Raw genomic sequence first — 24,567 nt, 5'->3', positions numbered from 1 at the left:
TAGGAGCAGAGAAAGGCAGTAATTTACCCAGAGATGAGAAATGAGTATACCAGTGGGAAGGTCAAAGAGGGCTTTTTCCATAGGTAGAATAACAGGTCAATTTTTTAAAATTTTAAAAATATATTTATTTTAGAAAATTTATTTTTATTTTTAATTTTTTATTGTACTTTGAGTTGCTGTTTTAATAGGTCTATTTTTTGAATAGTGACTTTATTATTTTATATTAAAGTCATTAAAAATGCCATATCACAATTCAGATTTCCATCTATCTTAAGCTTCTACATTTTAGGAACTAAATTAACTCCTAATTTCATCAGATTTGTCTACGATGTAATACTGGGCTTTCTGATTCTGTGTCCTTTGAGGTAGCATGACAGGCGTAGAAGTAGATGTTAGATTGCTTCATTCCATAACAATTATTCTTTCCATTGTACCTTTCTGCTTCCAGCTTAATTTGGAATTTTCTATTAAATGACTGCAATGATCTTACTTGGGTTATTTTTTAAATCTTAAGTAAAAGATAATAGAATATAAAATAAGCAGATTCAGGAAGCCAACACAGTTATTATAGAAACATTTTGAATTGTCTGGACTTCATTTATTTGTTATTGAATTCCTAGAACCTGATAATTAGCTTGAGGTACATGCTCTCAATATTTTATTATTGCTTAAGGATAAAAATAATACAGATTTCTTAAATATATAGGTATATATGTTCATATATATACATATATACACATACATACACATATGTATCTACTGATTGCTCATTGCTTCTAGCCATTCTAGACGACTGAAATATATTGAATTAGGCTGGGTGCAGTGGCTCATGCCTGTAATCCTAGCACTTTGGGAAGCTGAGGGAGAAGGACTGTTTGAGCCCAGGAATTCAAGACCAGACTGGGCAACATAGCAAGACCTTGTCTCTACAAAAAAAAAAAAAAAAAAAAAAAATTAGCCGAATTTGGTGGCACGTGCCTGTAGTCCCAGCTACTCTGGAGGCTGAGGTGGGAAGATCACTTGAGCCTGGGAGGTTGAGGCTGCAGTGAGCTGTGATCATGCCACTGCACTTCAGCCTGGGTGACAGAGTGAGACCCTGTCTTAAAAAAAAAAAATATATATATATATAGAGAGAGAGAGAGAGAGAGAGAGAATTGGAATGTTTGAAATAGAGAAGCCTTTATTTTGAATTTTCAAAAGTTTTTTAAAATAGCATTAATTATTTTCTGATTTCAAAAAAGTACTTGTTTATGGCCGGGCGCAGTGGCTTACGCCTGTAATCCCAGCACTTTGGGAGGCTGAGGCGGGCGGATTGCCTGAGATCAGGAGTTCGAGACCAGTCAGGCCAACATGGTGAAACCCCATCTCTACTAAAAATACAGAAAAATTAGCCGGGCTTGGTGGCGTGCGCCTGTAATCCCAGCTACTCAGGAGGCTGAGGCAGGGGAATTGCTTGAACCAGGGAGGTGGGAGGTTGCAGTGAGCCAAAATCACGCCACTGCACTCCAGCCTGGGCGACAGAGCGAGACTCCATCTCAAAATAAATAAATAAATAAATAAACTTGTTTATTATATATTGTTAATTGGGATTATACTGTATGTAGATTTTGGGATCCTATTTTTCCCTACTTAATAGTACATTATGAGAATTTCCCATGTCATTAATTATTCTGAGAACATTTTTAATTTCTGTATATTGTCATATATACCTGCAGATCTAGATTTGAAAATCATACTATATATATAACATAATATATGTAACTTTGCCTCTGTTGTCAGGTTAAGATTATTTACAGTTTTTTTACTGTTATTTGTAGACAACATCCTTGTCAAAAGGTTATTAAACTTATGTTCTCTATATATACACATATATATTTACAAATATTTCATTTAAAACTTGACTATGGTTTAGTGATAAAAATAATGTTTAATAAATGTCATGTTGACTTGGGCTTTCAATTGCATCATTTGTTACTAGAAACCATTTTTTTCTCCTAGGGCATAAAACCAGCCAGCTTCAATAAAGTCACTGATCCTGAAGTCAAAGAAATCATTGAAGGATGTATTCGTCAAACCAAATCTGAAAGGTGGGTGCAATTGTAGCAAAATGACATAACTGAAAGATGCATTTTTCTCTTATCTTGCTTTGGGTCATTTTCTGACCTTTCAGTCATGCTGAGTTTGACTTTTGAGTAGAAGCCAAACCATACTCTAGATTGAAGTGTATCAGTGCATGTTGTTTACCATTTTAGACTTGGATATCATGTGCTGAATTTTTCTTGAACTGACGTTTGGGTTGCGTTTGTGTGTCTGTGTGCCTTTTGACAAGCTTTCATCACCTTCAGCCATCAGCTTAACAGTCAGTAGGCCCTCACAGGTTAATTTGCTTCTAACAGTTGAGAGTGGACAAAATTTTAAAAATTTGATTCTGTATCCTTAGTGTCATGATAATGATAAAGCTAATATGGATAGAAGAAATATGTATTCAAGAAATCGTATTCCACATTTATTTGTGTCACAATTTGCCTTATAGACAATTCCCATTACTCTTAGCTTTTGCCTCCCTTTAGGTTTTATTTCTTATTTTATTTTTAATTTACTTTTATTTTTTTGAGACAGAGTCTCGCTCTGTTACCCAGGCTGAAGTGCAGTGGTATGATCTTGACCCACTGCAACCTCTGCCTCCCGGGTTCCAGCGATTCTCCTGCCTTAGCCTCCTGAGTAGCTGGGATTGCAGGTGCATGCCATCACACCTGGCTAATTTTTGTATTTTTAGTAGAGAAGGGGTTTTACCATGTTGGCCAGGCTGGTCTCCAACTCCTGGCCTCAAGTGATTCACCCGTCTCAGCCTCCCAAAGTGCTGTCATTACAGGCATGAACCACCACGCCCGACCTGCCTCCCTTTAGTTTCAGCTTTGGACAGTTGCTGACTTTAAATTGGTGGGTTTGTCTTTTGATTTTTACTTCCTTATTGATGATTATTAGTAAAGGCGATATATCCTTAGTAGAAATTTTCATGGGGTTATTGGCCATTTGTATATCTTTGCAGAAATATCTATTCAACTCTTTTGCCCATTTTTAATTGGCTTGTTTGGTTTTTTGTTGTTGAGATAGGAGCTTAGGCATGCTTTTAAAAATGAGGCTAAAAACACTATGTAGAAGTAGCTATTTTAGTTTGGATTCTGATTGTTGTTTGTACAGCCTTTAAATATGTTCTGTTACCAAAGAGCACTGGAATATTGAAAAGGATTTATAGCATATTAGTATATTGGAAAAAGCACAGGCTTCATCATCAGACTTAAAGTCAAATCTGGGCTCACACTTAGCCTGTGTGACCTTGAGCAAGTTAGTAATTACACAAAACAAGTATTATTTTGATAACTAAAAGGATAATAGGCTGAGGGTAGTGGCTTACACCTGTAATCCTAGCACTTTGGGAGGCCGAGGCAGGAGGATCACTTGAGGCCAGGAGTTCACGACCAGTCTGGGAAGCAAAATGAGACCCTTGTCTCTACAAAATATTAAAATGAAAAAATTAGCCAGGCATAGTGTCACCCGCCTGTAGTCCCAGCCCCTGGGGAGGCTGAAGTGGGAGGATTGCTTGAGCTCAGGAGTTGGAAGCTACAATGAGCTATGATCATGTCACTGTACTCTAGCCTGGATGACAGAGTAAGACCCTGTCTTAAAAACAAACAGGCTGGGTGCGGTGGCTCACACCTCTAATACCAGCACTTTGGGAGGCTGAGGCGGGCAGATCACTTGAGGTCAGGAGTTTGAGACCAGCCTGACCAACATGACGAAACCCCATCTCTACAAGAAATACAAAACTTAGCTGGGCGTGGTGGTGGGTGCCTATAATCCCAGCTACTCTGGGGGCTGAGGCAGGAGAATTGCTCGAACCTGGGAGGTGGAGGTTGCAGTGAGCCAAGATCTTGCCACTGCACTCCAGCCTGGGCAACAGAGTGAGACTCCATCCCAAAACAAGCAAGCAAACAAGCAAACTAATAAACCAAAATATTTTTACTGTAAATAATAAAAATTTTACAGTAAAAATTCACTATAAATAATACAGTAAAAATTTTTATTGGGAGGCAGAGGGCTTTACTTGGTTGTGCCTCCTTAAAGACATCTCGCTTTAGTCTTAGGAACGGGCACAGTGGCTCATGCCTGAGGCTGAGTGGGGCGGATCACAAAATCAAGAGATTGAGACCATCCTGGCCAACATGGTGAAACCCCGTTTCTACTAAAAAATATAAAAATTAGCTGAGCGTGGTGGCACACAACTGTAGTCCCAGCTACTTGGGAGGCTGAGGCAGGAAAATTGCTTGAACCCGGGAGGTGGAGGTTGCAGTGAGCCAAGATCACGCGACTGCACTCCGTCCCCAAAAAAAACACCAAAACACACATCTCGCTTTAGCCTTAAAAGTAATTCATTTGAGCAGCTTTTTCTTTTTCAAAAAAATCAACTTTGTATGGAATGATGGCTTATTCTATTTATGACACCGTCTTAGTTAAGTATTTGTCACTTGGTCACTAAAAATGTAGGGGGTTGAAAATCCTCAACTTACAGGATATCATGCTGTGTATATACTTTTTCTGTTTATGTAGTGTAAGAAGAGGTCTCTGTAGACATTATGCAGTACATCAGTTTCAGCTCTCCCTGGCCTGTAATACAGAGAGCTTAAATATTATGTATCTGTTTTAAAAGTTAGTAAAAGTAAATTAACTTATCCAGCTTGTAAACAAATCTTTTGAAGCTATGTCCTTTGTTTCTCTTCAGAGATGGTTAATCCCTAATACTAGGCTAGGGTTGTATCTGTTATATGTATACTCTGGTCTAAAACCAGAGTTAAATACGAAAACCACTGGACTTTGCTGAACCACATTAGCTTCACCCATGGCATTCTGTAAAGTACGTTGACTAGATTATTGTTAATGGAGACAGTGACTTCTATTTATAACATTCGTAAAAAGAGTTTGAATTTTTAATGTACTTTAGAGTTTATGAATTTGCAAGAGTTTTTGGTTCCCTTTGCTGAGAATCTACTGTTGGAGTCTGAGTAACTTAAGCCAGTGGCTTAGGGAAATTTGCCTAACGTGTACTAAGCTACTTCTCCAGTTCTCACTAAGCATAATTTTGTGTATGTTAAACTTTGTTATTTAGATGTATTACTTGTAATAATTCATGTTTAATTGAAGTCACTCCGTATGCATGTTAGTTGGGATTTCTTTGCATCCCTGGTAATAAATTGGATATAAGATTTATTGTTTTTGCTTCCACAGGATCTGTTAAAGAAAGAGATTTGGTTTTTATAACAAGGCAGATTAATGATTAAATTGATAGAAAATTTCAAATAAGTTTTTTGCTTTTATACAATTAATTTTTAGTAATTAAAGGGTCTTGCTATGATTGGAAGAACTGATAATGAGATATATGTTTTGTTTATTAGGTTGTCTATCAGGGACCTATTAAACCATGCATTTTTTGCTGAGGATACAGGACTGAGGGTGGAGTTAGCAGAAGAAGATGATTGCTCAAATTCATCCCTTGCTTTAAGACTCTGGGTTGAAGACCCTAAAAAATTGAAAGGCAAACACAAAGACAATGAAGCTATTGAATTTAGTTTCAATTTAGAAACAGATACACCTGAGGAAGTAGCATATGAAATGGTAAGTTAATCATACCACTATTCCCCTCACCTCTTATTGTATCAGGGTTCATTCCTTTCTCCTTCTCATTGCTTTCTTTCCTCTCATTTTCTCCTTTTTTTTTTGAGATGGAGTCTCGCTCTGTCACCCAGGCTGGAGTGCAGTGGCGCGATCTCGGCTCACTGCAAGCTCCGCCTCCTGGGTTCACACCATTCTCCTGCCTCAGCCTCCTGAGTAGCTGGGACTACAGGAGCCGCCACCACGCCCGGCTAATTTTTTGTATTTTTAGTAGAGACGGGGTTTCACTGTGTTAGCCAGGCTGGTCTTGAACTCCTGACCTTGTGATCCACCCACCTCAGCCTCCCGAAGTGCTGGGATTACAGGCGTGAGCCATCGAGCCCGACCTTCTCCTTTTTTCTTTAAATTGTTATGTTGTTGTGAACTATATTGCTATGACAGAGTGTATTAAATTTGTATGTAGAGTATAAAGAATAATGCAGCTCTACATTTATTAAGAAATAGAACATTACCATTACCTTAAAAGCTACCTGAGTGCCTCTCTCATTTGCATTTTCCTCCCTCATCACCATGAGTAATATCTACCTAGATTTTTTTTTTTTTTTTTTTTTGAGATGGAGTCTCACTCTGTTGCCCAGGTTGGAGTGCAGTGGCACAACCTCGGCTCACCGTGACCTCTGCCTCCCGAGTTCAAGCGACTCTCCTGTCTCAGCCTCCCAAGTTGCTGGGATTACAGGCACCTGCCACCACTCCCAGCTAATTTTTGTACTTTTAGTAGAGATGCAGTTTCACCATGTTAGCCAGGCTGGTCTCGAACTCCTGACTTCAAGTGATCCGTTCCCCCCCCCTTCGGCTTCCCAAAGTGTTGGGATTACAGGTGTGAGCCACTGTGCCTGGCCCCCTACCCCGACTTTTGTGTTACTCATTTCTTTGTTTTTCATCATAGTTTACCTACGTAATATATTGTTTTGTTTTGAAAACTGAATGGCAAGCATGCACCTAGTTGGTGGGAAGGGGCAGTATTGGTACAATTAGGTGAAGAGTCCCAGGAGAGGATAAGCTGAAGAGACTTTCTCAGTTATAGCAATTCTGGCTTCAGGTTCCCTAAGAGTTTACAAGAGCTACTTCTGGAGAAGTCAGAGGGTAAGGTTCTAAATGAGGCCCGGAAAATACACCCATGTCTCAGCACAGTCAGGGCACCGGCAGGGCTATTGTGCAGACCAGAAATTAGTTGTCTGGTTACCATATGGTTTGATGGGGAGTGGGCCACTCTGACTCTTTGCTTCCAATCTCTCTGTGACCAGCCCCCACCCTCAATAGTAGATCACAGCAGGCAACTTCTGTGGGGTGAAATGCATGTCCACACCTGCTCCAGGCAGCTGCAGTGCTGGTGGGAGGGTGTGCAGGAGCCGCAGCAGCATGTACTCAAAACCAGCCGAGTACAAACCGTCTGCGCCAGGCTCACCTGGGCATTCTGGCCTCAGGTTAAAAAGAAGGATGGGGCAATGACAGTGGGAACCTGGAAATGATAGCCTTTAACATGTCTTTCTGATCATACTGTTGTTCTAAACTGGAATGATTATTTTGGACATCTGGCACAACTATCACCCTGGCATTTCCCATTACCATCTTCCTAGACTTCTCTGCTTCACTCCTGTATTTAATTTTGAATTTCCTAAATCCCATGTCTTCAGGGGACATGGGATTAGCTGGGTCCACTTTCAGCTCCTAGAAGCCACTCTTCAGTCCTTTCCATGTCTCCACTCCATCTTCAAAGCCAGCATATTGAATCCTTCTAGTGTCAGCAGCTGGTAAAAGATTCACCAAGATAATCTCCCTAGATTAAGGCCAATTGTGCTATGTATTATAGCAAACAAAATGATGGGAGTGATATCTCATATGCACAGGTTTGGGGATTAAGAGGGATCATCTTAAAGCAGATTGCAGGACTGAGAATGGTATGTCATGGTACCTCCTCAAATGATCTTCTCTACTGTTCAGCCCTGTTCCTCTGAGATGACGAGGCAGAACCTTTTCTTCTCTCACTCCTCTAATGCCTAGTAAGATGTAGTACTTTGCTGTTAGCATACTTGCCTCTGCCTAGAATGTTGGTCTCCACTCCAAACTTCTGCACATCCCTCAGTAGTGTGCACGTTCCTTTTTTGGCTTTAATGCAGTCCAGAACTTACCTTCCAGGCTGGATGCAGTGGCTCATGCCTGTTATCCCAGCACTTTGGGGAGGCCGAGGTGAGAGGATTGCTTGAGCCCAGGAGTTCGAGACCAAAGCCCAAGCAATATAGGGAGACCCTGTCTCTAAAAAAATTAAAAATTAGGTGTGGTAGTGCATGCCTGTGATCCCAGCTACTCGGGAGGCCGAGGTGGGAGGATCACTTGAGCCTAGAAGGTCAAGGCTGCATTGACCTATCATCGTACCACTGCATTCTAGCCTGGGCAACAGAGTGAGACCCTGTCTCTCAAAAACAAATCAAATAAAATAGAATTCTTCTGTGAAAACACTTATTCTATTACCTCCAGAGATGCAGCATGCTCCTACTTAAGACTTTTACAGCAGCTCATTTCAAGTTAAGTTTTGTCCATTTCACACCACCTGATAGTGTGCTCATATAGGACAAAGGACCAACTTAGTCACCTGTATCTGGTGCCTAGTACTGCGCACATTGTAGACACTTAATGTTGCTGAATGAGGAAACCTTTTTAATCCTTCAAAAAACGTAATGGCAGTTCTAAATTACCTGTGATAAGACTGCGTATTCTGAAACATCAAGTTGTTTTGTTCGTTTTTGTTTAAAGCCTGAATTATTTTAACAATGCTTGGTAATACTATTGATTTTTCTCATGCCAATTAGAGGCTCTGGCATTTATGTATGTCTTTGTTTAAGAGAGAATATAGAAACAGATTAACTGTTAATTTGGAATTTGGGGTCATAAAATAACTGCTAGTAAAAAAAAAAAAAAAAAAAAGTTAAAATTGGCCGGGCACGGTGGCTCATGCTTGTAATCCTAGCACTTTGGGAGGCCGAGGCGGTGGATCACGACGTCAGGAATTCAAGACCAGCCTGGCCAACACAGTGAAACCCCGTCTCTACTAAAAATACAAAAAAATTAGCTGGGCGTGGTGGCGGGCACCTGTAATCCCAGCTACTTGGGAGGCTGAGGCAGGAGAATCGCTTGAACCTGGGAGGCAGAGTTGCGGTGAGTCGAGATCATGCCACTGCACTCCAGCCTGGGCGACAGAGCTAGACTCTGTCTCAAAAAAAAAAAAAAAGTTAAAATCTTAAATGTTAAAGAAATAGTTTGCTTATTATGTTTTGTTTGTAGGTCAAGTCTGGGTTCTTCCATGAAAGTGATTCCAAAGCTGTTGCTAAATCCATTAGAGACCGGGTGACACCGATAAAGAAGACAAGAGAGAAGAAGCCTGCTGGCTGTTTCGAAGAACGCAGGGATTCTCAGTGCAAGTCTATGGGGAATGTATTCCCTCAGCCCCAGAATACAACTTTGCCCCCTGCTCCCGCTCAGCAAACTGGGGCTGAATGTGAAGAAACTGAAGTTGATCAACATGTTAGACAACAGCTTCTACAAAGAAAACCACAGCAGCACTGCTCCTCTGTTACAGGTAACACAGTTACAGCGTGTAAAAGCAAACACATGTGCGATTATATTCCCTAATCTTTATTTATTTTGAAGGGCAGTGGTCAATGACCTATTTTGTTTTTTTTCCTTTTTGTATGTTTGCTTATCTTTAAATAGCACTTCTGTGTTTTTCAGAGCATTTTGTTATCTATCATTTCATCAAGCCTTTTACAAAACCCCCGAAATAGACAAGCCAGCTAGTTTCCTTATTTTAAAATTAAGAAACTGTTTTGTTAAGTGATTCTTCTAAGGTGCTAGTTGCAGAAGGATCATAATCTAGCATCTGATTTTGTTCGGGGTATAAATAAAATGATCTTATTATCATTTTTGAGGGTCTAACATAAATCCTTTTTTTCTTTTTTTTGAGACGGCCTTGCTCTGTCACCTAGGCTGGAGTGCAGTGGTGTGATCATGACTCACTGCAGCCTCGACCTCCCCAGGCTCAGGTGATCCTCCCACCTCAGCCCCCTGAGTAGCTGAGACTACAAGTGCGTGCCACTACACCTGGCTAATTTTTGTATTTTCTTTTGGTAGAGATGGGGTTTCACCATATTGGCCAGGCTGGTCTCAAACTCCTGGGCTCAAGCCATCTGCCCGCCTCAGCCTCCCAAAGTGTTGGGATTGTAGGCATGAGCCACCGCGCCCAGCCACATACATCTTTTAATAAAGAAAATTTAGAACTAAAGATAAAATTTATTCCTCAAGAAGGAATTTTCTAGTCTTTAAGACCCTTTGTATTTTAGGCTCAAGTATAACATTAACACAGTTCCTCTAATTTTCTGCTGTAATGCATTTTCTTTTCCAGAATGACACAGTATTTGCATAGTAATAACCTATTGTTCTACAAAGACAGTATTCTAGGTTATAGGAGAAAGAGAATATGATATATTTTACTGAAATCCCTATGTCAAGTGTAGATTAGTTAGGGATATACGTGACATGGCCAGCAAATGGAGTTGATTTTTATCTGATTCTCTGTTTTTAGGTTTGCTTTACTAAGAAAATTTTAGTTATACCACAATGTCAACATTTCATTGCTTGATAAGAGTTTACATGCTGGTTTTTGATTAATGCTGTAGTGTAAATATTTTATTTGAAGCTATGTCAGGTTCTCAGAGTAAAAAAGCCATTAAAGAAACACCATTACCTATACCATTTGGACATTTTGTGCTTCAAGTTTTCCCTTCTACCTGTTACTTATTTTCTTTGTTATAGGTGACAATTTGTCTGAGGCAGGAGCTGCATCAGTTATACATTCAGATACTTCAAGTCAGCCCAGTGTAGCCTATTCCTCAAATCAAACGATGGGCTCTCAAATGGTTTCTAACATCCCGCAGGCTGAAGTAAATGTTCCAGGGCAAATTTATTCATCTCAACAACTAGTAGGACATTACCAGCAAGTTTCAGGGGTGAGGTGAACTGTTATATTTTTAAATATATAATCAGTGTATTTACTGTAAATGGGAAAGTTTATCTTTAATCTTTTTTTCCCCTTATTTTAACAGTTACAGAAGCAGCCAAAGCTGACTCAGCCGCAGATTTTGCCTTTGGCTCAAGGTCAGTCTACTGTTTTACCTGTACATGTCCTTGGACCGACAGTTGTTTCACAACCCCAGGTTTCCCCATTAACTGTTCAGAAGGTCCCACAGATAAAGGTAAGACACATTTTAGAGGTTCTGTATTCATTTAAACAAATTTAACACTGCCTAGATTTTCTGACAGGCAAAGGTTCTCTTTTATAAATTCATTATAGTTTAGAGAAAGGTCACCAAAAGCTAAAAGTTGTTTATGCTTTCCTTCACCCAAGACATTCCTTTTTTTTTTTTTTTGAGGTGGAGTCGCTCTTGCTGCCCAGGCTGGAGTGCAAATGGTGCAATCTCGGCTCACCGCAACCTCCACCTCCCAGGTTCAAGTCATTCTCCTGCCTCAGCCTCCCAAGTAGCTGGGATTACAGGCATGTGCCACCATGCCCCGCTAATTTTTTGTATTTTTAGTAGAAACGGGGTTTCTCCATGTTGGTCAGGTTGGCCTCGAACTCCCGACCTCAGGTGATCCGCCCGCCTCGGCCTCCCAAAGTGCTAGGATAACAGACATGAGCCACAGCACCCGGCCCAAGACGTTCCTCTTAATGTGTCTAACATTGTGTAACTAGAATCTTGAGATACTGCTTGTATAATTGGAGAAGAAACAGAGAACTCAGTATATATGGACAAAAGATTTATTTAGGACTGATCTCTTCCTCTTATTCATGATTATTTGTTCTTTGTATTAAACTTTTCCAGCCTGATTTGAACATGGAAGGTTGTCTGTTGCAGTTAATTAGAAATAGTATTTCATAGATTTTCATAATTTTTAGCATGTTCATCTAAACTCTTAACTTGTTTTGGTTCGCGTTTATTTCTGTAGGAGAAAATAAGAAGTGTTTTTGTCTTTCAGACTCTTAAAGTCAGCATTATTCATTTCTGACAATGAGTTAACAGTCTTTGTGTGAGTTTATATATTAAGACTATATCCTGGTTCCCTAGGTTATGGATTCTGGATGCATGGTTGCATTTTTCTTTGCCATCACCCGGTTTTCTCCCCTCACCTCCCACCATACCTTGCGTTTGTCTTTCTTCTCTGGGAGTGAGATGATCTAATAGCTGCTAGCTAACAGAGAATGCCTGGTTTAGCTAGTTGCTGGTGCATCTTTTAAGAGATTAGTATATTATCAGTTCGTCATCAAACTTTTAATGATTACCACCTTCTGGGGATATGAAGTAAAATAAACATGATCCTTGCCCTCAAAGAGCCCAGTCTTTTAGGGGAAAGCATGCATGTACTTGACAAATGCCAGATGCATTTAAAATCTGCTAGGGATAGATTTAGTTTGATATAGTTGAAGGTGCCAGATATTTGGCTAGTATTTATAAGTGATATGATGCCTATTTGTAATTGAGCTCATGTGGTAGTTTAATTTGCCTCTTTCTAAGCCTGTAATGCAAAATGTGTTGAATGGGAGCTTAAATTTAACTTAGGTTCAATTTACATAAGCATACAGGTATGTGTATTTTAAAATGTGTATTTTAAAAATGTGTATTTAAAAAATTTAATTATCAAAATGTTACTTGCTTATTTTAAAATAAAGCCCATAAAGTTATGGCTTTAAAGCCCATAAAGTTATGAAAAAGAAAGTGAAAAGTTACTTGTTATTTCTCCAGCTAGAGACAACTTATTGTTTTTTCGTTTTGTTTTGTTTTGTTTTGTTTTTTTGAGATGGAGTCTCATTCTGTCGCCCAGGCTGGAGTGTAGTGGTGCGATCTCGGCTCACTGCAACCTCCGCCTCCCGGGTTCAAGTGATTCTTCTGTCTCAGCCTCCTGAGTAGGTGGGACTGCAGGCACGTGCCACCATGCCCGGCTAATTTTTTGTATTTTTAGTAGAGACGGGGTTTCACCATGTTAGCCAGGATGGTCTCGATCTCCTGACCTTGTGATCCGCCCACCTCGGCCTCCCAAAGTGCTGGGATTACAGGTGTGAGCCACCGTGCCCGGCCGACAACTTATTGTTTATGTTTGAGGTATAGCCTTTAGATTTATCTTTTTTTCTATGTACACATGTATAACTTTGTTTATATATACACATGTATATCACATACATATGAATTTTTGTAGCCTGCCCTTTTCACCTAATATATAGAAGCCACATAAACAAGAACTTTGATTATATGGGTCTTTTTATGAGCATGGTAGCCCAAATTCTAGGAATTATTGCAGCCAATCAGTATTTATTTCTGCCAACTCTCTCCTCTCTTCTTGAGAGAGTATCTATATTCATTTTAGGAATGATACTGAAATCCTTTGAGCTTTCTCATGGGACTTCCACTGTCAGGTGTGTGATGATGTCAGATTCGGATACTCAGAATCTCTGTCAGGGTTTGAATGAGTTATGTAGTAAATGCGATAAATAAGAAACCATGAGTGGTATATTGCTGTGACTTGTCTCAACCCCTTAGTGTATTCAGTTAACTAGCATTTACTCATGGTATTAGGATTTTTATAGGACTAATGCTATATCTAGCACCTTTTTGATAATTTGCTGAAATTTTTGGAACATAGCATTATTTTCTCTATCAATGTGTCTGGGAAAGTCCCATTAAAATGGGCATAGTATATGCATTTGTAATTTGAATTCTCCTTGTACCTGTAGCTGGCCTTTGGAGCAGATAGAAAAACTTTAGCCCAACCTATGACTTTAGACTTGTCAGTTACTGGAGTTGCACAATCAGTCCTTTCTTTCCTTTTTTTTTTTAGACAGAGTCTCGCTCTGTCACCCAGGCTGGAGTGAAGTGGTGTGATCTCAGCTCACTGCAACCTCCGCCTCCTGGGTTCAAGCGATTCTCCCACCTCAGCCTCCCAAGTAGCTGGGACTACAGGAGCACACCAGCATGCCTGGCCAATTTTTGTATTTTTAGTGGAGATGGGGTTTTGTCATGTTGACCAGGCTGGTCTTGAACTCCTGGCCTCAAGTGATCTGCCCACCTTGGCCTCCCAAAGTGCTGGGATTACAGGCGTGAGCCACCATGCCTGGCCACAACCAATCCTTTCTGCAGTTTCTTTTCAGACATTTTCTGCTTCACAGATGACTTTCCAGCATCCAACAGTTGGTCTTCAACTTGAGCGTGATCCTAGAAATGGGAATCAGGCATTAACCAAAGCACCAGATGCCAGTTAGACTTCTAGTTTCTTACCAGTTAATCACCCTCAAGCTTTGTTGAATCATTCTTCTGTCCAACATGTGAGCAGTGCACAGAATGCTGCTGGTACAGCTCAGCTCCCTTCTAATTCCATTGGGGGGCATTCAGGGGCCCATCAGCCTTCACTAAAGATACATTCAGTATCACAGCCATACCCATCAGAAGTCTCTAACTTCAGATTCTTCATTGCCACAAAGCCAGACTGTACAAGGAGTATTGTTTCCAAGTCTGTATTCAGCAACAATCATTAATTTTACAACCTAAGATTTTGGCATCTCCACAGAAAAATGTTCAGCAGGATTATATTCTGCAAGAGTCTGAAGCTCTTGCAAGTCAGCAACAGCCAAAGGGTGGTATTGAAAGTGTGATTCAGCCCCTGGAATAGCCTTCTTATTCTGTTTAACACACTTCCAGGGCCACCTGCAGAATTATCATCCTTCCCATTGAAGGCTCCTGAGCAGCTGCCCTTTGTGATATGTCCCCAGCAACAAACTTCTTACTCATCACAGCCAACTTACTCAATTCAGGCTCCACTACATAAACAGCCTGTTTATTCACTGCCAGTCCTGGAGCATCCTCTTTACACTGTACAACCACCGAGATCACAGCCAGCCTATTCTGAGCAGACTTCTTATCCAGTCCCAGCTGCAGTACAGCCCTCATATTTGGCAAAGACTCACGTGCAGTCTGCTTATCTAGTGCAACCTCTGCTTCAGTCACCTTTTCCAGACCAGGCAGCATATGCAATCCAGGCAGCTTACCTTGTGCAACCTATGGAACAGCCTGCTTATCAGGCACTGTCTCTTGAGCTTGTATCTTATTTAGGACAAACTGTTCACACTATCCAGACAACTGAACATGGAACCTTCATAACCCAGCAGGTATATACAATAAGCCCTCCTGATAGCAAGTGAGTACACATGACAGACAAACTCTGCACATCAGAAGTCATACTCTGTACCACCATTTGTAGCACAGACTTTTGAGCAACAAGCCTATTTAACACAACCCCAAGGTAGTTCTTCTTCAACATTGGAACAAAGGATGTATTTAATACCAACCTTAGATACACAGACACATTCTGCTGAGCCTTTATTTAATGTCCAGCTTTCAGCGACTCCATCCCAAGCAGATGTCAGTTTTGGATACCAGCAGCTAAAAGCTCAGGCCCAGGCAACTAGCATTATATCTCAGAGGGCAGTGGAAGGACAGCTTCAAAACCCTGAGCAGATGTCCTTCATTCAGCAGGCCTCTTTACAGGCACAGATCCAGCCCCCACATTTCTCAGCACAGTTTTCCCAATCACATCTAGCACCAAGCCAGGTTTCTCACTTAGCTTTCATTCAGCCGCAGCAGATGACTCATTCATCTCATAGACAAGCACAGGAAACCCATCAGATGTCTACTCAGGAAGGTCCCATAAATCAACAGCAATCTTTGTTTAGTCAACATGCTGCTCTCCAGCAGCAGGTACCTCATTGACAGGCACCTAAGCAAGTTCAGCCATTACCAGGTATTCCAAACACCATTACAAACATGGTCCAGATTATACATCCATTGCAAGAACAGTTGCAACTGGCAGCCCTGGAACAACAATATATAATACAGCCTTTAGAGCAGCCTCAAGTACTTCAGGCACTAGATAACAGTCTGACTTTTCCCCTACAGAAAAACCTAGCACAATACCAGCCAGCATACATCCAGCAGCAGCCTGCTGACCAGCCGCAGTGGTAGCCATCTTACAGCTTAGCACCTGTTTCTGGGTCATCAGAGCCACAATTACAACAGCAGACCCTCTATCAAAGCTCTGGGATAGCCCTTCCAAATCAGCAATCTTCCATTCATCTCCTGACACTTAGCATTCTGGTAGACGCTTCCACTGCTTTTCAGAGCATTTCTGTGTTACACACACGGCAGCATTTACAAGGCCAAGAAATTCCAAAGGTAAATCCTCGTGGGGGAAAATAAGGATGATTGTGATTTTTCTGTGATGTTTAAGGGTCAGGATGATAGGGAACTATAATAGATACAGCACTTCAGTGGGAGTCATGGTCCCTGTTCCTGACTCTTTTCCTTACTTACTGAGTGACCTTGATTCAGGTCTTTTCTAAATTTTCTCATCTGTAAAGTGAAGGGATTACACCAGATGACTGCAATTTAAAAAAAATTTGAGGACCTACTTAGGGTATAACAGTGAATAAAATACAAAAACCCCTTCTGTCATTGAGGTTTGTCATCTAATGGGGAAAGATTGTCAATAACCATTATAAAAAGGAAATTATACAGTACAGGGTGCTTTGGGAAAAATGTAGAGCAGGAAAAGGAAGAAAGTGGGTTGCAGTTTTAAGGAAGATGGCCATCAGAGTAGGTCTCATTGAGAAGGTAACATTTGAGCAGACACTTGAAGGAAGTGAGGGAGTCAGTAATGTATATTTCAGACAGAGGGAATAACAGGTGCAAAGGCCCTAAGGGAGAAGTTTGTCTGGCATGTTTGGAAAACAGCAAGGAGGCAAGTGTAGCTTTCCAAGATCCTTTAGTCCTAAAACGTTTGGAACCTATAGTTCTCTTATTGTTCTACATTTATAATAAAGCATTTGCCTTTGTGAGATAATACTATTGAGTGATTCTTATTGCCAAATACTATCCCAAAGGCATTACATGTACATCCTCACACCAACCCTAGGAATCCCATTATTACCTTTTTTTACCAATGAAGAAACTGAGGTTCATAGAGGTTAAGTAACTTTTCTAGTGTCATACCCAAAAGCTAGCATTTGAACCCAGCATATTCAATCATTTTACTACCCATCCGCTTTGTAAGATAGTTACCCTCCCTGCCAGAATTGGAGAAAAAGGTTATGATGGCTTCAGTGAGATTTAGTTAATTTGGGGAATTGATTGCTTTTTTTTTTTTTTTTTTTTTTTTTGAGGTGGGGTCTTGCTCTGTCACCTAGGCTGGATTGCAGTGGCGCCATCTCGGGTCACTGCAATCTCTGCCTCCCGGGTTCAACTGATTCTCCTGCCTCAACCTCCCAAGTAGCTGAGATTACAGGCATCTGCCACCACGCCCAGCTAATTTTTGTATTTTTAGTAGAGAGAGGGATTCACCATGTTGGCCAGGCTGGTCTCGCACTCCTGACCTCAAGTGTTCCACCCACCTCAGCCTCCCAAAGTGCTGAGATTACAGACGTGAGCCACCATGCCCAGCCCTTGATTGAATTAATTAAAGCAAAGAACTGAGAATCTGACTTATTCTTTTTGCTCTTCTCCCCTGCTTTAGGTATATCTAAAACACACTGAATTTATTGTTTGCCTAATAAAATACTTTGAGGTCCTTAGATAAAAGGTGTGCTATGCTGTATGAGTTATTTTCTAGTGATAATATATTACTCTACCAAACAGCTATTACCTCAGGTATTCTGTATTTTATAAAATCTCCTCTTCATCAAGGGCATAAATTATAATGGATTTCAGTATGTGCATGCTGACTCCTAACAGGACTGAGCGAGAATAAATAAAGATCTTTGCAGCTGGAGTTTCTTCAGACAGGGGTATACTATTCTGGGATTTATTTATTTCAGATTAAGGGGTTTAACAAACCATTTTTTCTTCTTCCCCCCCTTTTTTTGTTTGTTTTCCTGCACTACACAGATGTAATTAACAAAGTATTTTGGATTTTAATGTTCATTCTGTGGGCAGATTGCATGTGTTGTATACTTTCCTTACCTAATTAAAACGTTTTCCCCAACATCTTATTAAGAAAAACTTCAAATATACAGAATATTGGAAAAAGTTGTAGCATGAACACCCATATACCTAACACCTAAATTATACAGTTAACTTTTGCTCTGTTTGCTCTATCACATACCTATTTATCCCTTTATCCCTTTATTAATCCATTTTATTTTTCTGGTGCATTTCAAAGTTTAAAGGAAGTTGCTACCATCAGTATATGTCATCCATAAATACATATCATTGACTAGAACTCATTATTTATGTTTTTTAGTTTAAATGTATATACAGTAAAATGCATAAATCATAATTCATGAGTTTTGACAAATGCTTACACCTATGTAACCCCAACCATTATCAAGACATAGAAGAGGTGTTGATAGTCTTTTTCTGTAAAGGTCTAGATAGTAAATTTGTAGGCTTTGCAGGCTATATAATCTCTGTTGCAGTTACTCAGTTCTGCTGTTGTATGCATGAAAACAACCATAAATATGTAAACAAATAGGCGCGGCTATGTTCCAATAAACCTTTGTTCACAAAAACAGGTGGTGTGCCAGATTTGCCCTGAAGGCTGTGGCTTGCCCACCTGATAGAGAATATTGCCATTACTCCAGAAAGTTCCCTCATGCCCCTTCCCAGTCAGTTTTCTCCACACCCGTTAGAGTCAACCGCTGTTGATTATTTGTTGTTGTTTTTTGAGACAAGGTCTTGCTCTTTTGCCCAGGCTGGAGTGTAGTGGTGCAAACACAGCTCACTGCAGCCCCGACCTCCTGGCTCAAGCCATCCTTGCACCTCAGCTTCCCAAGTAGCTGGGACCACAGGTGCGCACCACTCTGCCTGGCTAAGTTTTTAATTTTTTTGTAGAGATGGGGTCTTGCCATGTTGCCCAGGCTGGTCTTGAACTCCTAGGCTCATGGGGTCTTCCCACGTTGGCTTCCCAAAGTGCTGGAATTACAGATGTAAGTCACCATGCCTAGCCAATTTTTTCACCATAGATTAGCTTAGCCTGTTCTAGACCTTCATATAAATGGAACAATATAATATATATTCTTGTGTAAGGCTTCTCTCATTCAACATGTTTTTGAGATTGATCCATGTTGTGTATGTATCAGTGGCTTTTTTTTGAGACAGAGTTTCGCTCTTGTTGCTCAGGCTGGAGTGCAATGGCTTGATCTCGGCTCACTGCAACCTCCGCCTCCTGGGTTCAAGTGATTCTCCTGCCTCAGCCTCCCAAGTAGCTGGGAGTACAGGCATGAGCCACTACGCCCGGCTGATTTTGTATTTTTAGTAGAGACAGGATTTCTCCATGTTGGTCAGGCTGGTCTGGAACTCCTGACCTCAGGTGATCTGCCAGCCTCGGCCTCCCAAAGTGCTGGGATTATAGGCGTGAGCCACCGTGCCCAGCCAGCTCATTCTTTTTTTTAACTGCAGAATAATATTCCATTTTATGGATATACCAAATTTGTTTATCTATTCTATTCACAAACACCTAAGTGATTTCTAGTTTTGGGCTATTGTGAATAAAGCTGCAATGAGCATCACTATATAAGTTTTTTTTTTTGTAAATATGTTTTCATTTCTCTTGAATTATACCTAGAAATAGAATTGCTGGGTCATAGAATAAGTGTTTGAGTTTTTAAGAAATTGCAAGTTTTCTGAATTGGCTGCACTAACACCAGCAATGTATGAGAGCTCCACACCCTCACCAGCATTTTTAATTTTAGTTATTCTAGTTGTTGTATAGTGGTATCTCATCGTGGTTTTAATCTGTATTTCCCCGATGACTATGATGTTGAGTACCTTTTCATGTATTTGTTGGCCTTTGTATATCTTCCTTTGTGAAGTGCCTGTTCAAGTCATTTACCCATTTTATTTGCTCATGTTTGTCTTTTTATTATGGATTTACAGAAATTCCTTATATATTCTGGATTATGCAAGTCCCTTGTCAGATACATGTTTTATAAATATATTCTCCAGTCTTTATATTGCCCATTCATTTTTGTGATGGTCTCATTTAATGAGACAAAGTATTTAATTTTGATGAAGTCTGATTCATCAAAGTTTTTCTATTGTATTTACTACTTTCTGTGGCCCATGAAACCTTTGCCTACACCCAGGTTACAAGGAAACTTTAATATGGTTTATAGTTTTATGTTTAAGTCCATGGTTCATCTTGAATTAATTTTTATGAATGCTGTGAAGTAAGGGGTCAAGTTTCTTTTCTTTTTTTTTTCCTCTAGGAATATCCTAACAGCTTCATCTGTTGAAAAGACATGCCTTTCTCCACATCTCTGCCAACACTTGTTATCTGTCTTTTTTTTTTTTTTTTTTGAGACTGAGTCTCATTCTGTTGCCCAGGCTGGAGTGCAGTGGCATTCTCTTGGCTCACTGCAAGCTCCGCCTCCCAGGTTCACACCGTTCTCCTGCCTCAGCCTCCCGAGTAGCTGGGACTACAGGCGCCTGCCACCACACCCGGCTAATTTTTTGTATTTTTAGTAGAGACGGGATTTTACCATCTTAGCCAGGATAGTCTCGATCTCCTGACCTCATGATCCGCCCGCCTCGGCCTCCCAAAGTGCTGGGATTACAGGTGTGAGCCACTGCACCCAGCCCATCTGTCTTTTTTATTGTAGACATCCTAGTGGGTGTGATGTGGTATCTCATTGTGGTTTTGATTTGCATTTTTCTGAAGACTGATGATGTTGAGCATCTTTTTATATGCATATAGGTCCTTCGTGTATCTTCTTTTATCATCTTTGGAGAAATATCTATTGAAATCCTTTGCCCAGTGTTTATTTTATTATTTTATTTTATTTTTTTTTGTAGAGATGAGGTCTCGTCATATAGCCCTGGCTGGTTTTGAACTCCTGATCTCAAGCAATCCTCCCACCTTGGCCTCCCAAAGTGCCAGGAGTACAGGCATGAGCCACTGCGCCTAACCCCTTTACCCAGTTTTTAATTGGGTATCTTTTTGTCTTTTTATTGTTGAGTTACAAGAGTTCTTTATATATTCTGGATACTTAGACCATTATCAGATGTATGATTTACAAATATTTTCTCCCATTCTGTGTGTTGTCTTTTCACCTTCTTGATGGTGTCCTTTGTAGCATAATTTTTTTAAAAGTTTGATAAAGTCCAATTTCTCAATGTTTTCTTTCGTTACTTTGTGCTTTTGATGTCATATCTAAGAAACTGTTGCTTGATCCAAGGTCATGAAGATTTTCTCCTGTATTTTCTTCTAAGAGTTTTAAATTTTAGCTCTTAAATTTGGGTCTTTGATCCATTTTGAGTTAACTGTTGTATATAGTTTGAGGTAGGGGTCCAATTTCATTCTATCCATGTGGACATCCAGTTTTTCCAGCGCCATTTATTCAAAAGACTATTCACCCATTGAATAGCCTTGGCACCCTTGTTGACAATCAATTCACCATAAAAGTATGAGTGTTCCAACTTAATTTTCCTTTCTCAAGATTATTTTGGTTCCTCTGAGTCCCTTGCATTTCCACATGAATTTTAGGATCAGCTTGTCAAGTTGTGTCCAAAAAGCCAGCTGGGATTTTGATAGGCATTGTGTTAACTTTGTATATTGTTTGGGTAGTATTGTCTCTTAATAATATGAAGTCTTTGAGTCCAGGAACGTGGATGTCTTTTCATTAAACTAGGTGTTCTTTAAGTGTTGGCAAAGGTGTGGAGAAAAGGGAACCCTTGTACACTGTTGATGTGAATGTAAATTGGTGTAGCCATTATGGAAAACAGTATGAGGCCAGGTGCAGTGGCTCACACCTGTGATCCCAATACTTTGGGAGGCTGAGGCACAAGGATCACTTTAGCCCAGGAATTCAAGACCAACCTGGGCAACATAGTGAGACCTCCTCGTCTCTACAAAAAAATTAAAAAATTAGCTAGGTGTGGTGGCATGTACCCCATAGTCCCAGCTACTCAGGAGGCTGAGGCAGAAGGATCCCTTGAACCCAAGAGGTCAAGGCTGCAGTGAGCTGTGATTGCACCACTGCACTCCAGCCTGGGCAACAGAGCAAGACCCTGTCTCAAAAACAAACAAACAAAAACAGTATGAAGTTTCCTCAAAAAATTAAAAAAAAAAAACTGTGACACAATCCAGCCATTCCACTTCTGGGCATATATCCAAACAAAAAGAAATCAGCATCTTGACATATCTGCAACCTCATGTTCATTGCAGCTTTATTTACAGTAGCCAAGATATGGAAACAGCTTAAGTGTTGACAGATGAATGGATAACAAAAATGTGATATGTGTGCATATACATACATGTATATGTGTATATATATATATACACACATATACATACATGTATATGTGTGTATATATATGTACACACACACACACACACAAAGAAGGAAATTCAGGAAATCAGCCACTAAAAAAGAAGGAAATCCTGCTATTTGTGACAACATGGATGAACCAGGAGGACATTATGCTAAGTGAAGCCAGATACAGAAAGATACTGTATGATCTTACTTATATGTGGAATCTATAAATATCAAACTCATAGAAGCAGAGAGTAGAACAGTGGTTGGCAAGGGCTGAGAAGTAGGAGAAATGGAGAGACTTGGTTAAAGGGTATAAACTTTTACTTATAAGATGAATAAGTTCTAGGGATGTAATGTATTATTTACTTGAAAAAAAATTTTTTTTTTGAGTCAGTGTCTCACTCTGTTGCTCAGGCTGGAGTGCAGGGGTGCAATCTCTGCTCATACAACCTCTGCCTCCTGGGTTCAAGTGATTCTCATGCCTCAGCCTCCCAAGTAGCTGAGACTACAGGCGTACACCACCATGCCCAGCTAATTTTTGTATTTTTAGTAGAGATGGGATTTCGCCATGTTGTCCAGACTGGTCTCGAACTCCTGGCCTCAAGTGATCCGCCCACTTCAGCTTCCCAAAGTGCCGGGATTACAGGCGTGAGCCACCGTGCCCAGCCCTAGAAGAGATCTTAAGTATCCTCACCACACATACACATACAAAGGGAGGGTAACTTTGTGTTGTGATTGATATGTTAATTAATTTTATTGTGGTAATCATTTCACAGTGTATATGTATAGCAAATCATCACATTGTACATCTTGAATATATACAATTTTTATTTGTCAATTATACCTCAGTAAAGCTGGGAAAAAATAGCTGGTTTTAAATTTCAGCAGTATTTTGTAGTTCTCAGCAAATCTTTTTTTTTTTTATTGTTCAACTTTTATTTTAGAATCAGGGGGTATGTGTGCAGGATTGTCACAGAGGTATATTGCATGATGCTGAGGTCTGGAGTATGACTGAACTCATCACTCAGATATGGAGCATAGTACCCAATGGTTAGTTTTTCAGCTTTTTTCCCCATCCCTTTCTCTCCCCTCTCATAGTCCCCAGTGTTTACTCTTTTCATCTTTATGTCCACATGTACCCAGTGTTTAGCTCCCACTTATATGTGAGAACATGTGATAATTTGGTTTTCTGTTTCTGTGTTAGTTTGCCTAGGATAATGGCCTCCAGCTGCATCCTTGTTGCTGCAAAGGACATGATTTCATTCTTTTTTATGGCTGCATAGTATTCCACAAGTCTTTACAATTCCTTGTAAAGTTTTTTCCTAAGTTATTATTTTTGTTGTTATTATAAATGGAATTGTTTTCTTAATTTCCATTTGGATTGTTAATTGCTAAGGCATACAAATACAACTGATTTTTGTGAGTTGCCCTTATATCCTGTAATTTTGCTAAATTTGTTTATCAGCTCCAATAGTTTTTTTGTAGATTCTGTAGGAATTTCTATAATAAGATCATGTCATCTGGGACTAGAGATAGTTTTAATTTCCAATTTAGATTTTTTTTTTTTTTTTTTTGAGCCAGAGTCTCACTCTGTCACCCAGGCTGGAGTGCAGTGGCGCAATCTTGGCTCTCTGCAATCTCCACCCCCCGGGTTCAAGCGATTCTCCTTCTTCAGCCTCCCGAGTAGCTGGGATTACAGTTGCCTGCCACCGTGCCCAGCTAATTTTTGTATTTTTAGGAGAGACAGGGTTTCACCATCTTGGCCAGGCTGGTTTTGAACTCCTGACCTCCTGATCCACCCGCCTCGGCCTCCCGAAGTGCTGGGATTTACAGGCGTGAGCCACTACGCCCAGCCTAGATGTTTATTTTTTAAAAAATTGTTCTTGCTGGAGCTTCTAGTATAATGTTGAGTAGGAGTTGAGAGCAAATATCCTGCTTTTCCTAATCTTAGTGAGAAAATTTTCAGTCTTTCACCATTAAGTATGATGTTATCTGTGTGTCTTTTTACTTTTAAAGAACTTTATTTAGGCTTAGTTTATGTACAATAAACTGCATATATTTATAGTGTACAGTTAAATGAGTTGACAGATATATGCCATAATCAAGATACAGAACATTTCCAGAACACCCAAAAGTTTCTTGTGTCCCTTTTCAGTATTTGTATGTGTGTGTTTACTCTAGGGATTTTAATTTACATTCTAAATTCTTCACAGTTTTTACATAGATTTAATATTATATCATAAAATGTAAGGACCGTGCAACTATTTATTTCCTGCAGGCTTTAAGCTATAATTATTTTTTTTTGTTTGTTTGTTTGTTTGTTTGTTGAGGTAGGATGTCATTCTGTAGCCCAGGCAGGAGTACAGTGGTTCAGTCACAGCTCACTGTAGCCTCGACCTCCCAGGCCCAAACAGTCCTCCCACCTCAGCCTCCCAAGTAGTTGAGACCATAGGCATGCACCACCACACCTGGCTAAGTTTTTTAATCTGTGTAGA

General features: G+C 40.1%; 1 protein-coding gene across 12 annotated transcripts in view; it reads left to right on the top strand.

Moving 5' to 3' along the window:
• WNK3 (WNK lysine deficient protein kinase 3) overlaps positions 1 to 24,567 on the top strand; it is a 176,446-nt gene that overhangs the window by 57,293 nt on the left and 94,586 nt on the right. For all 12 annotated transcript variants that reach the window (XM_054544627.2, XM_024241149.3, XM_054544625.1 and 9 more), the window contains 5 exons: positions 1,999 to 2,087; positions 5,451 to 5,670; positions 9,007 to 9,301; positions 10,534 to 10,727; positions 10,824 to 10,973. In XM_054544627.2, coding sequence (XP_054400602.1) covers positions 1,999 to 2,087; positions 5,451 to 5,670; positions 9,007 to 9,301; positions 10,534 to 10,727; positions 10,824 to 10,973 — 948 coding nt within the window. The remainder of the gene's footprint in view (positions 1 to 1,998; positions 2,088 to 5,450; positions 5,671 to 9,006; positions 9,302 to 10,533; positions 10,728 to 10,823; positions 10,974 to 24,567) is intronic.

The sequence above is a fragment of the Pongo abelii genome, chromosome X (genome assembly GCF_028885655.2).
Source record: "Pongo abelii isolate AG06213 chromosome X, NHGRI_mPonAbe1-v2.0_pri, whole genome shotgun sequence".
Lineage (NCBI taxonomy): Eukaryota > Metazoa > Chordata > Mammalia > Primates > Hominidae > Pongo > Pongo abelii.
The sequence above is the reverse complement of the archived record's forward strand: the minus strand, read 5'-3'. Positions and strand labels throughout refer to the sequence as shown.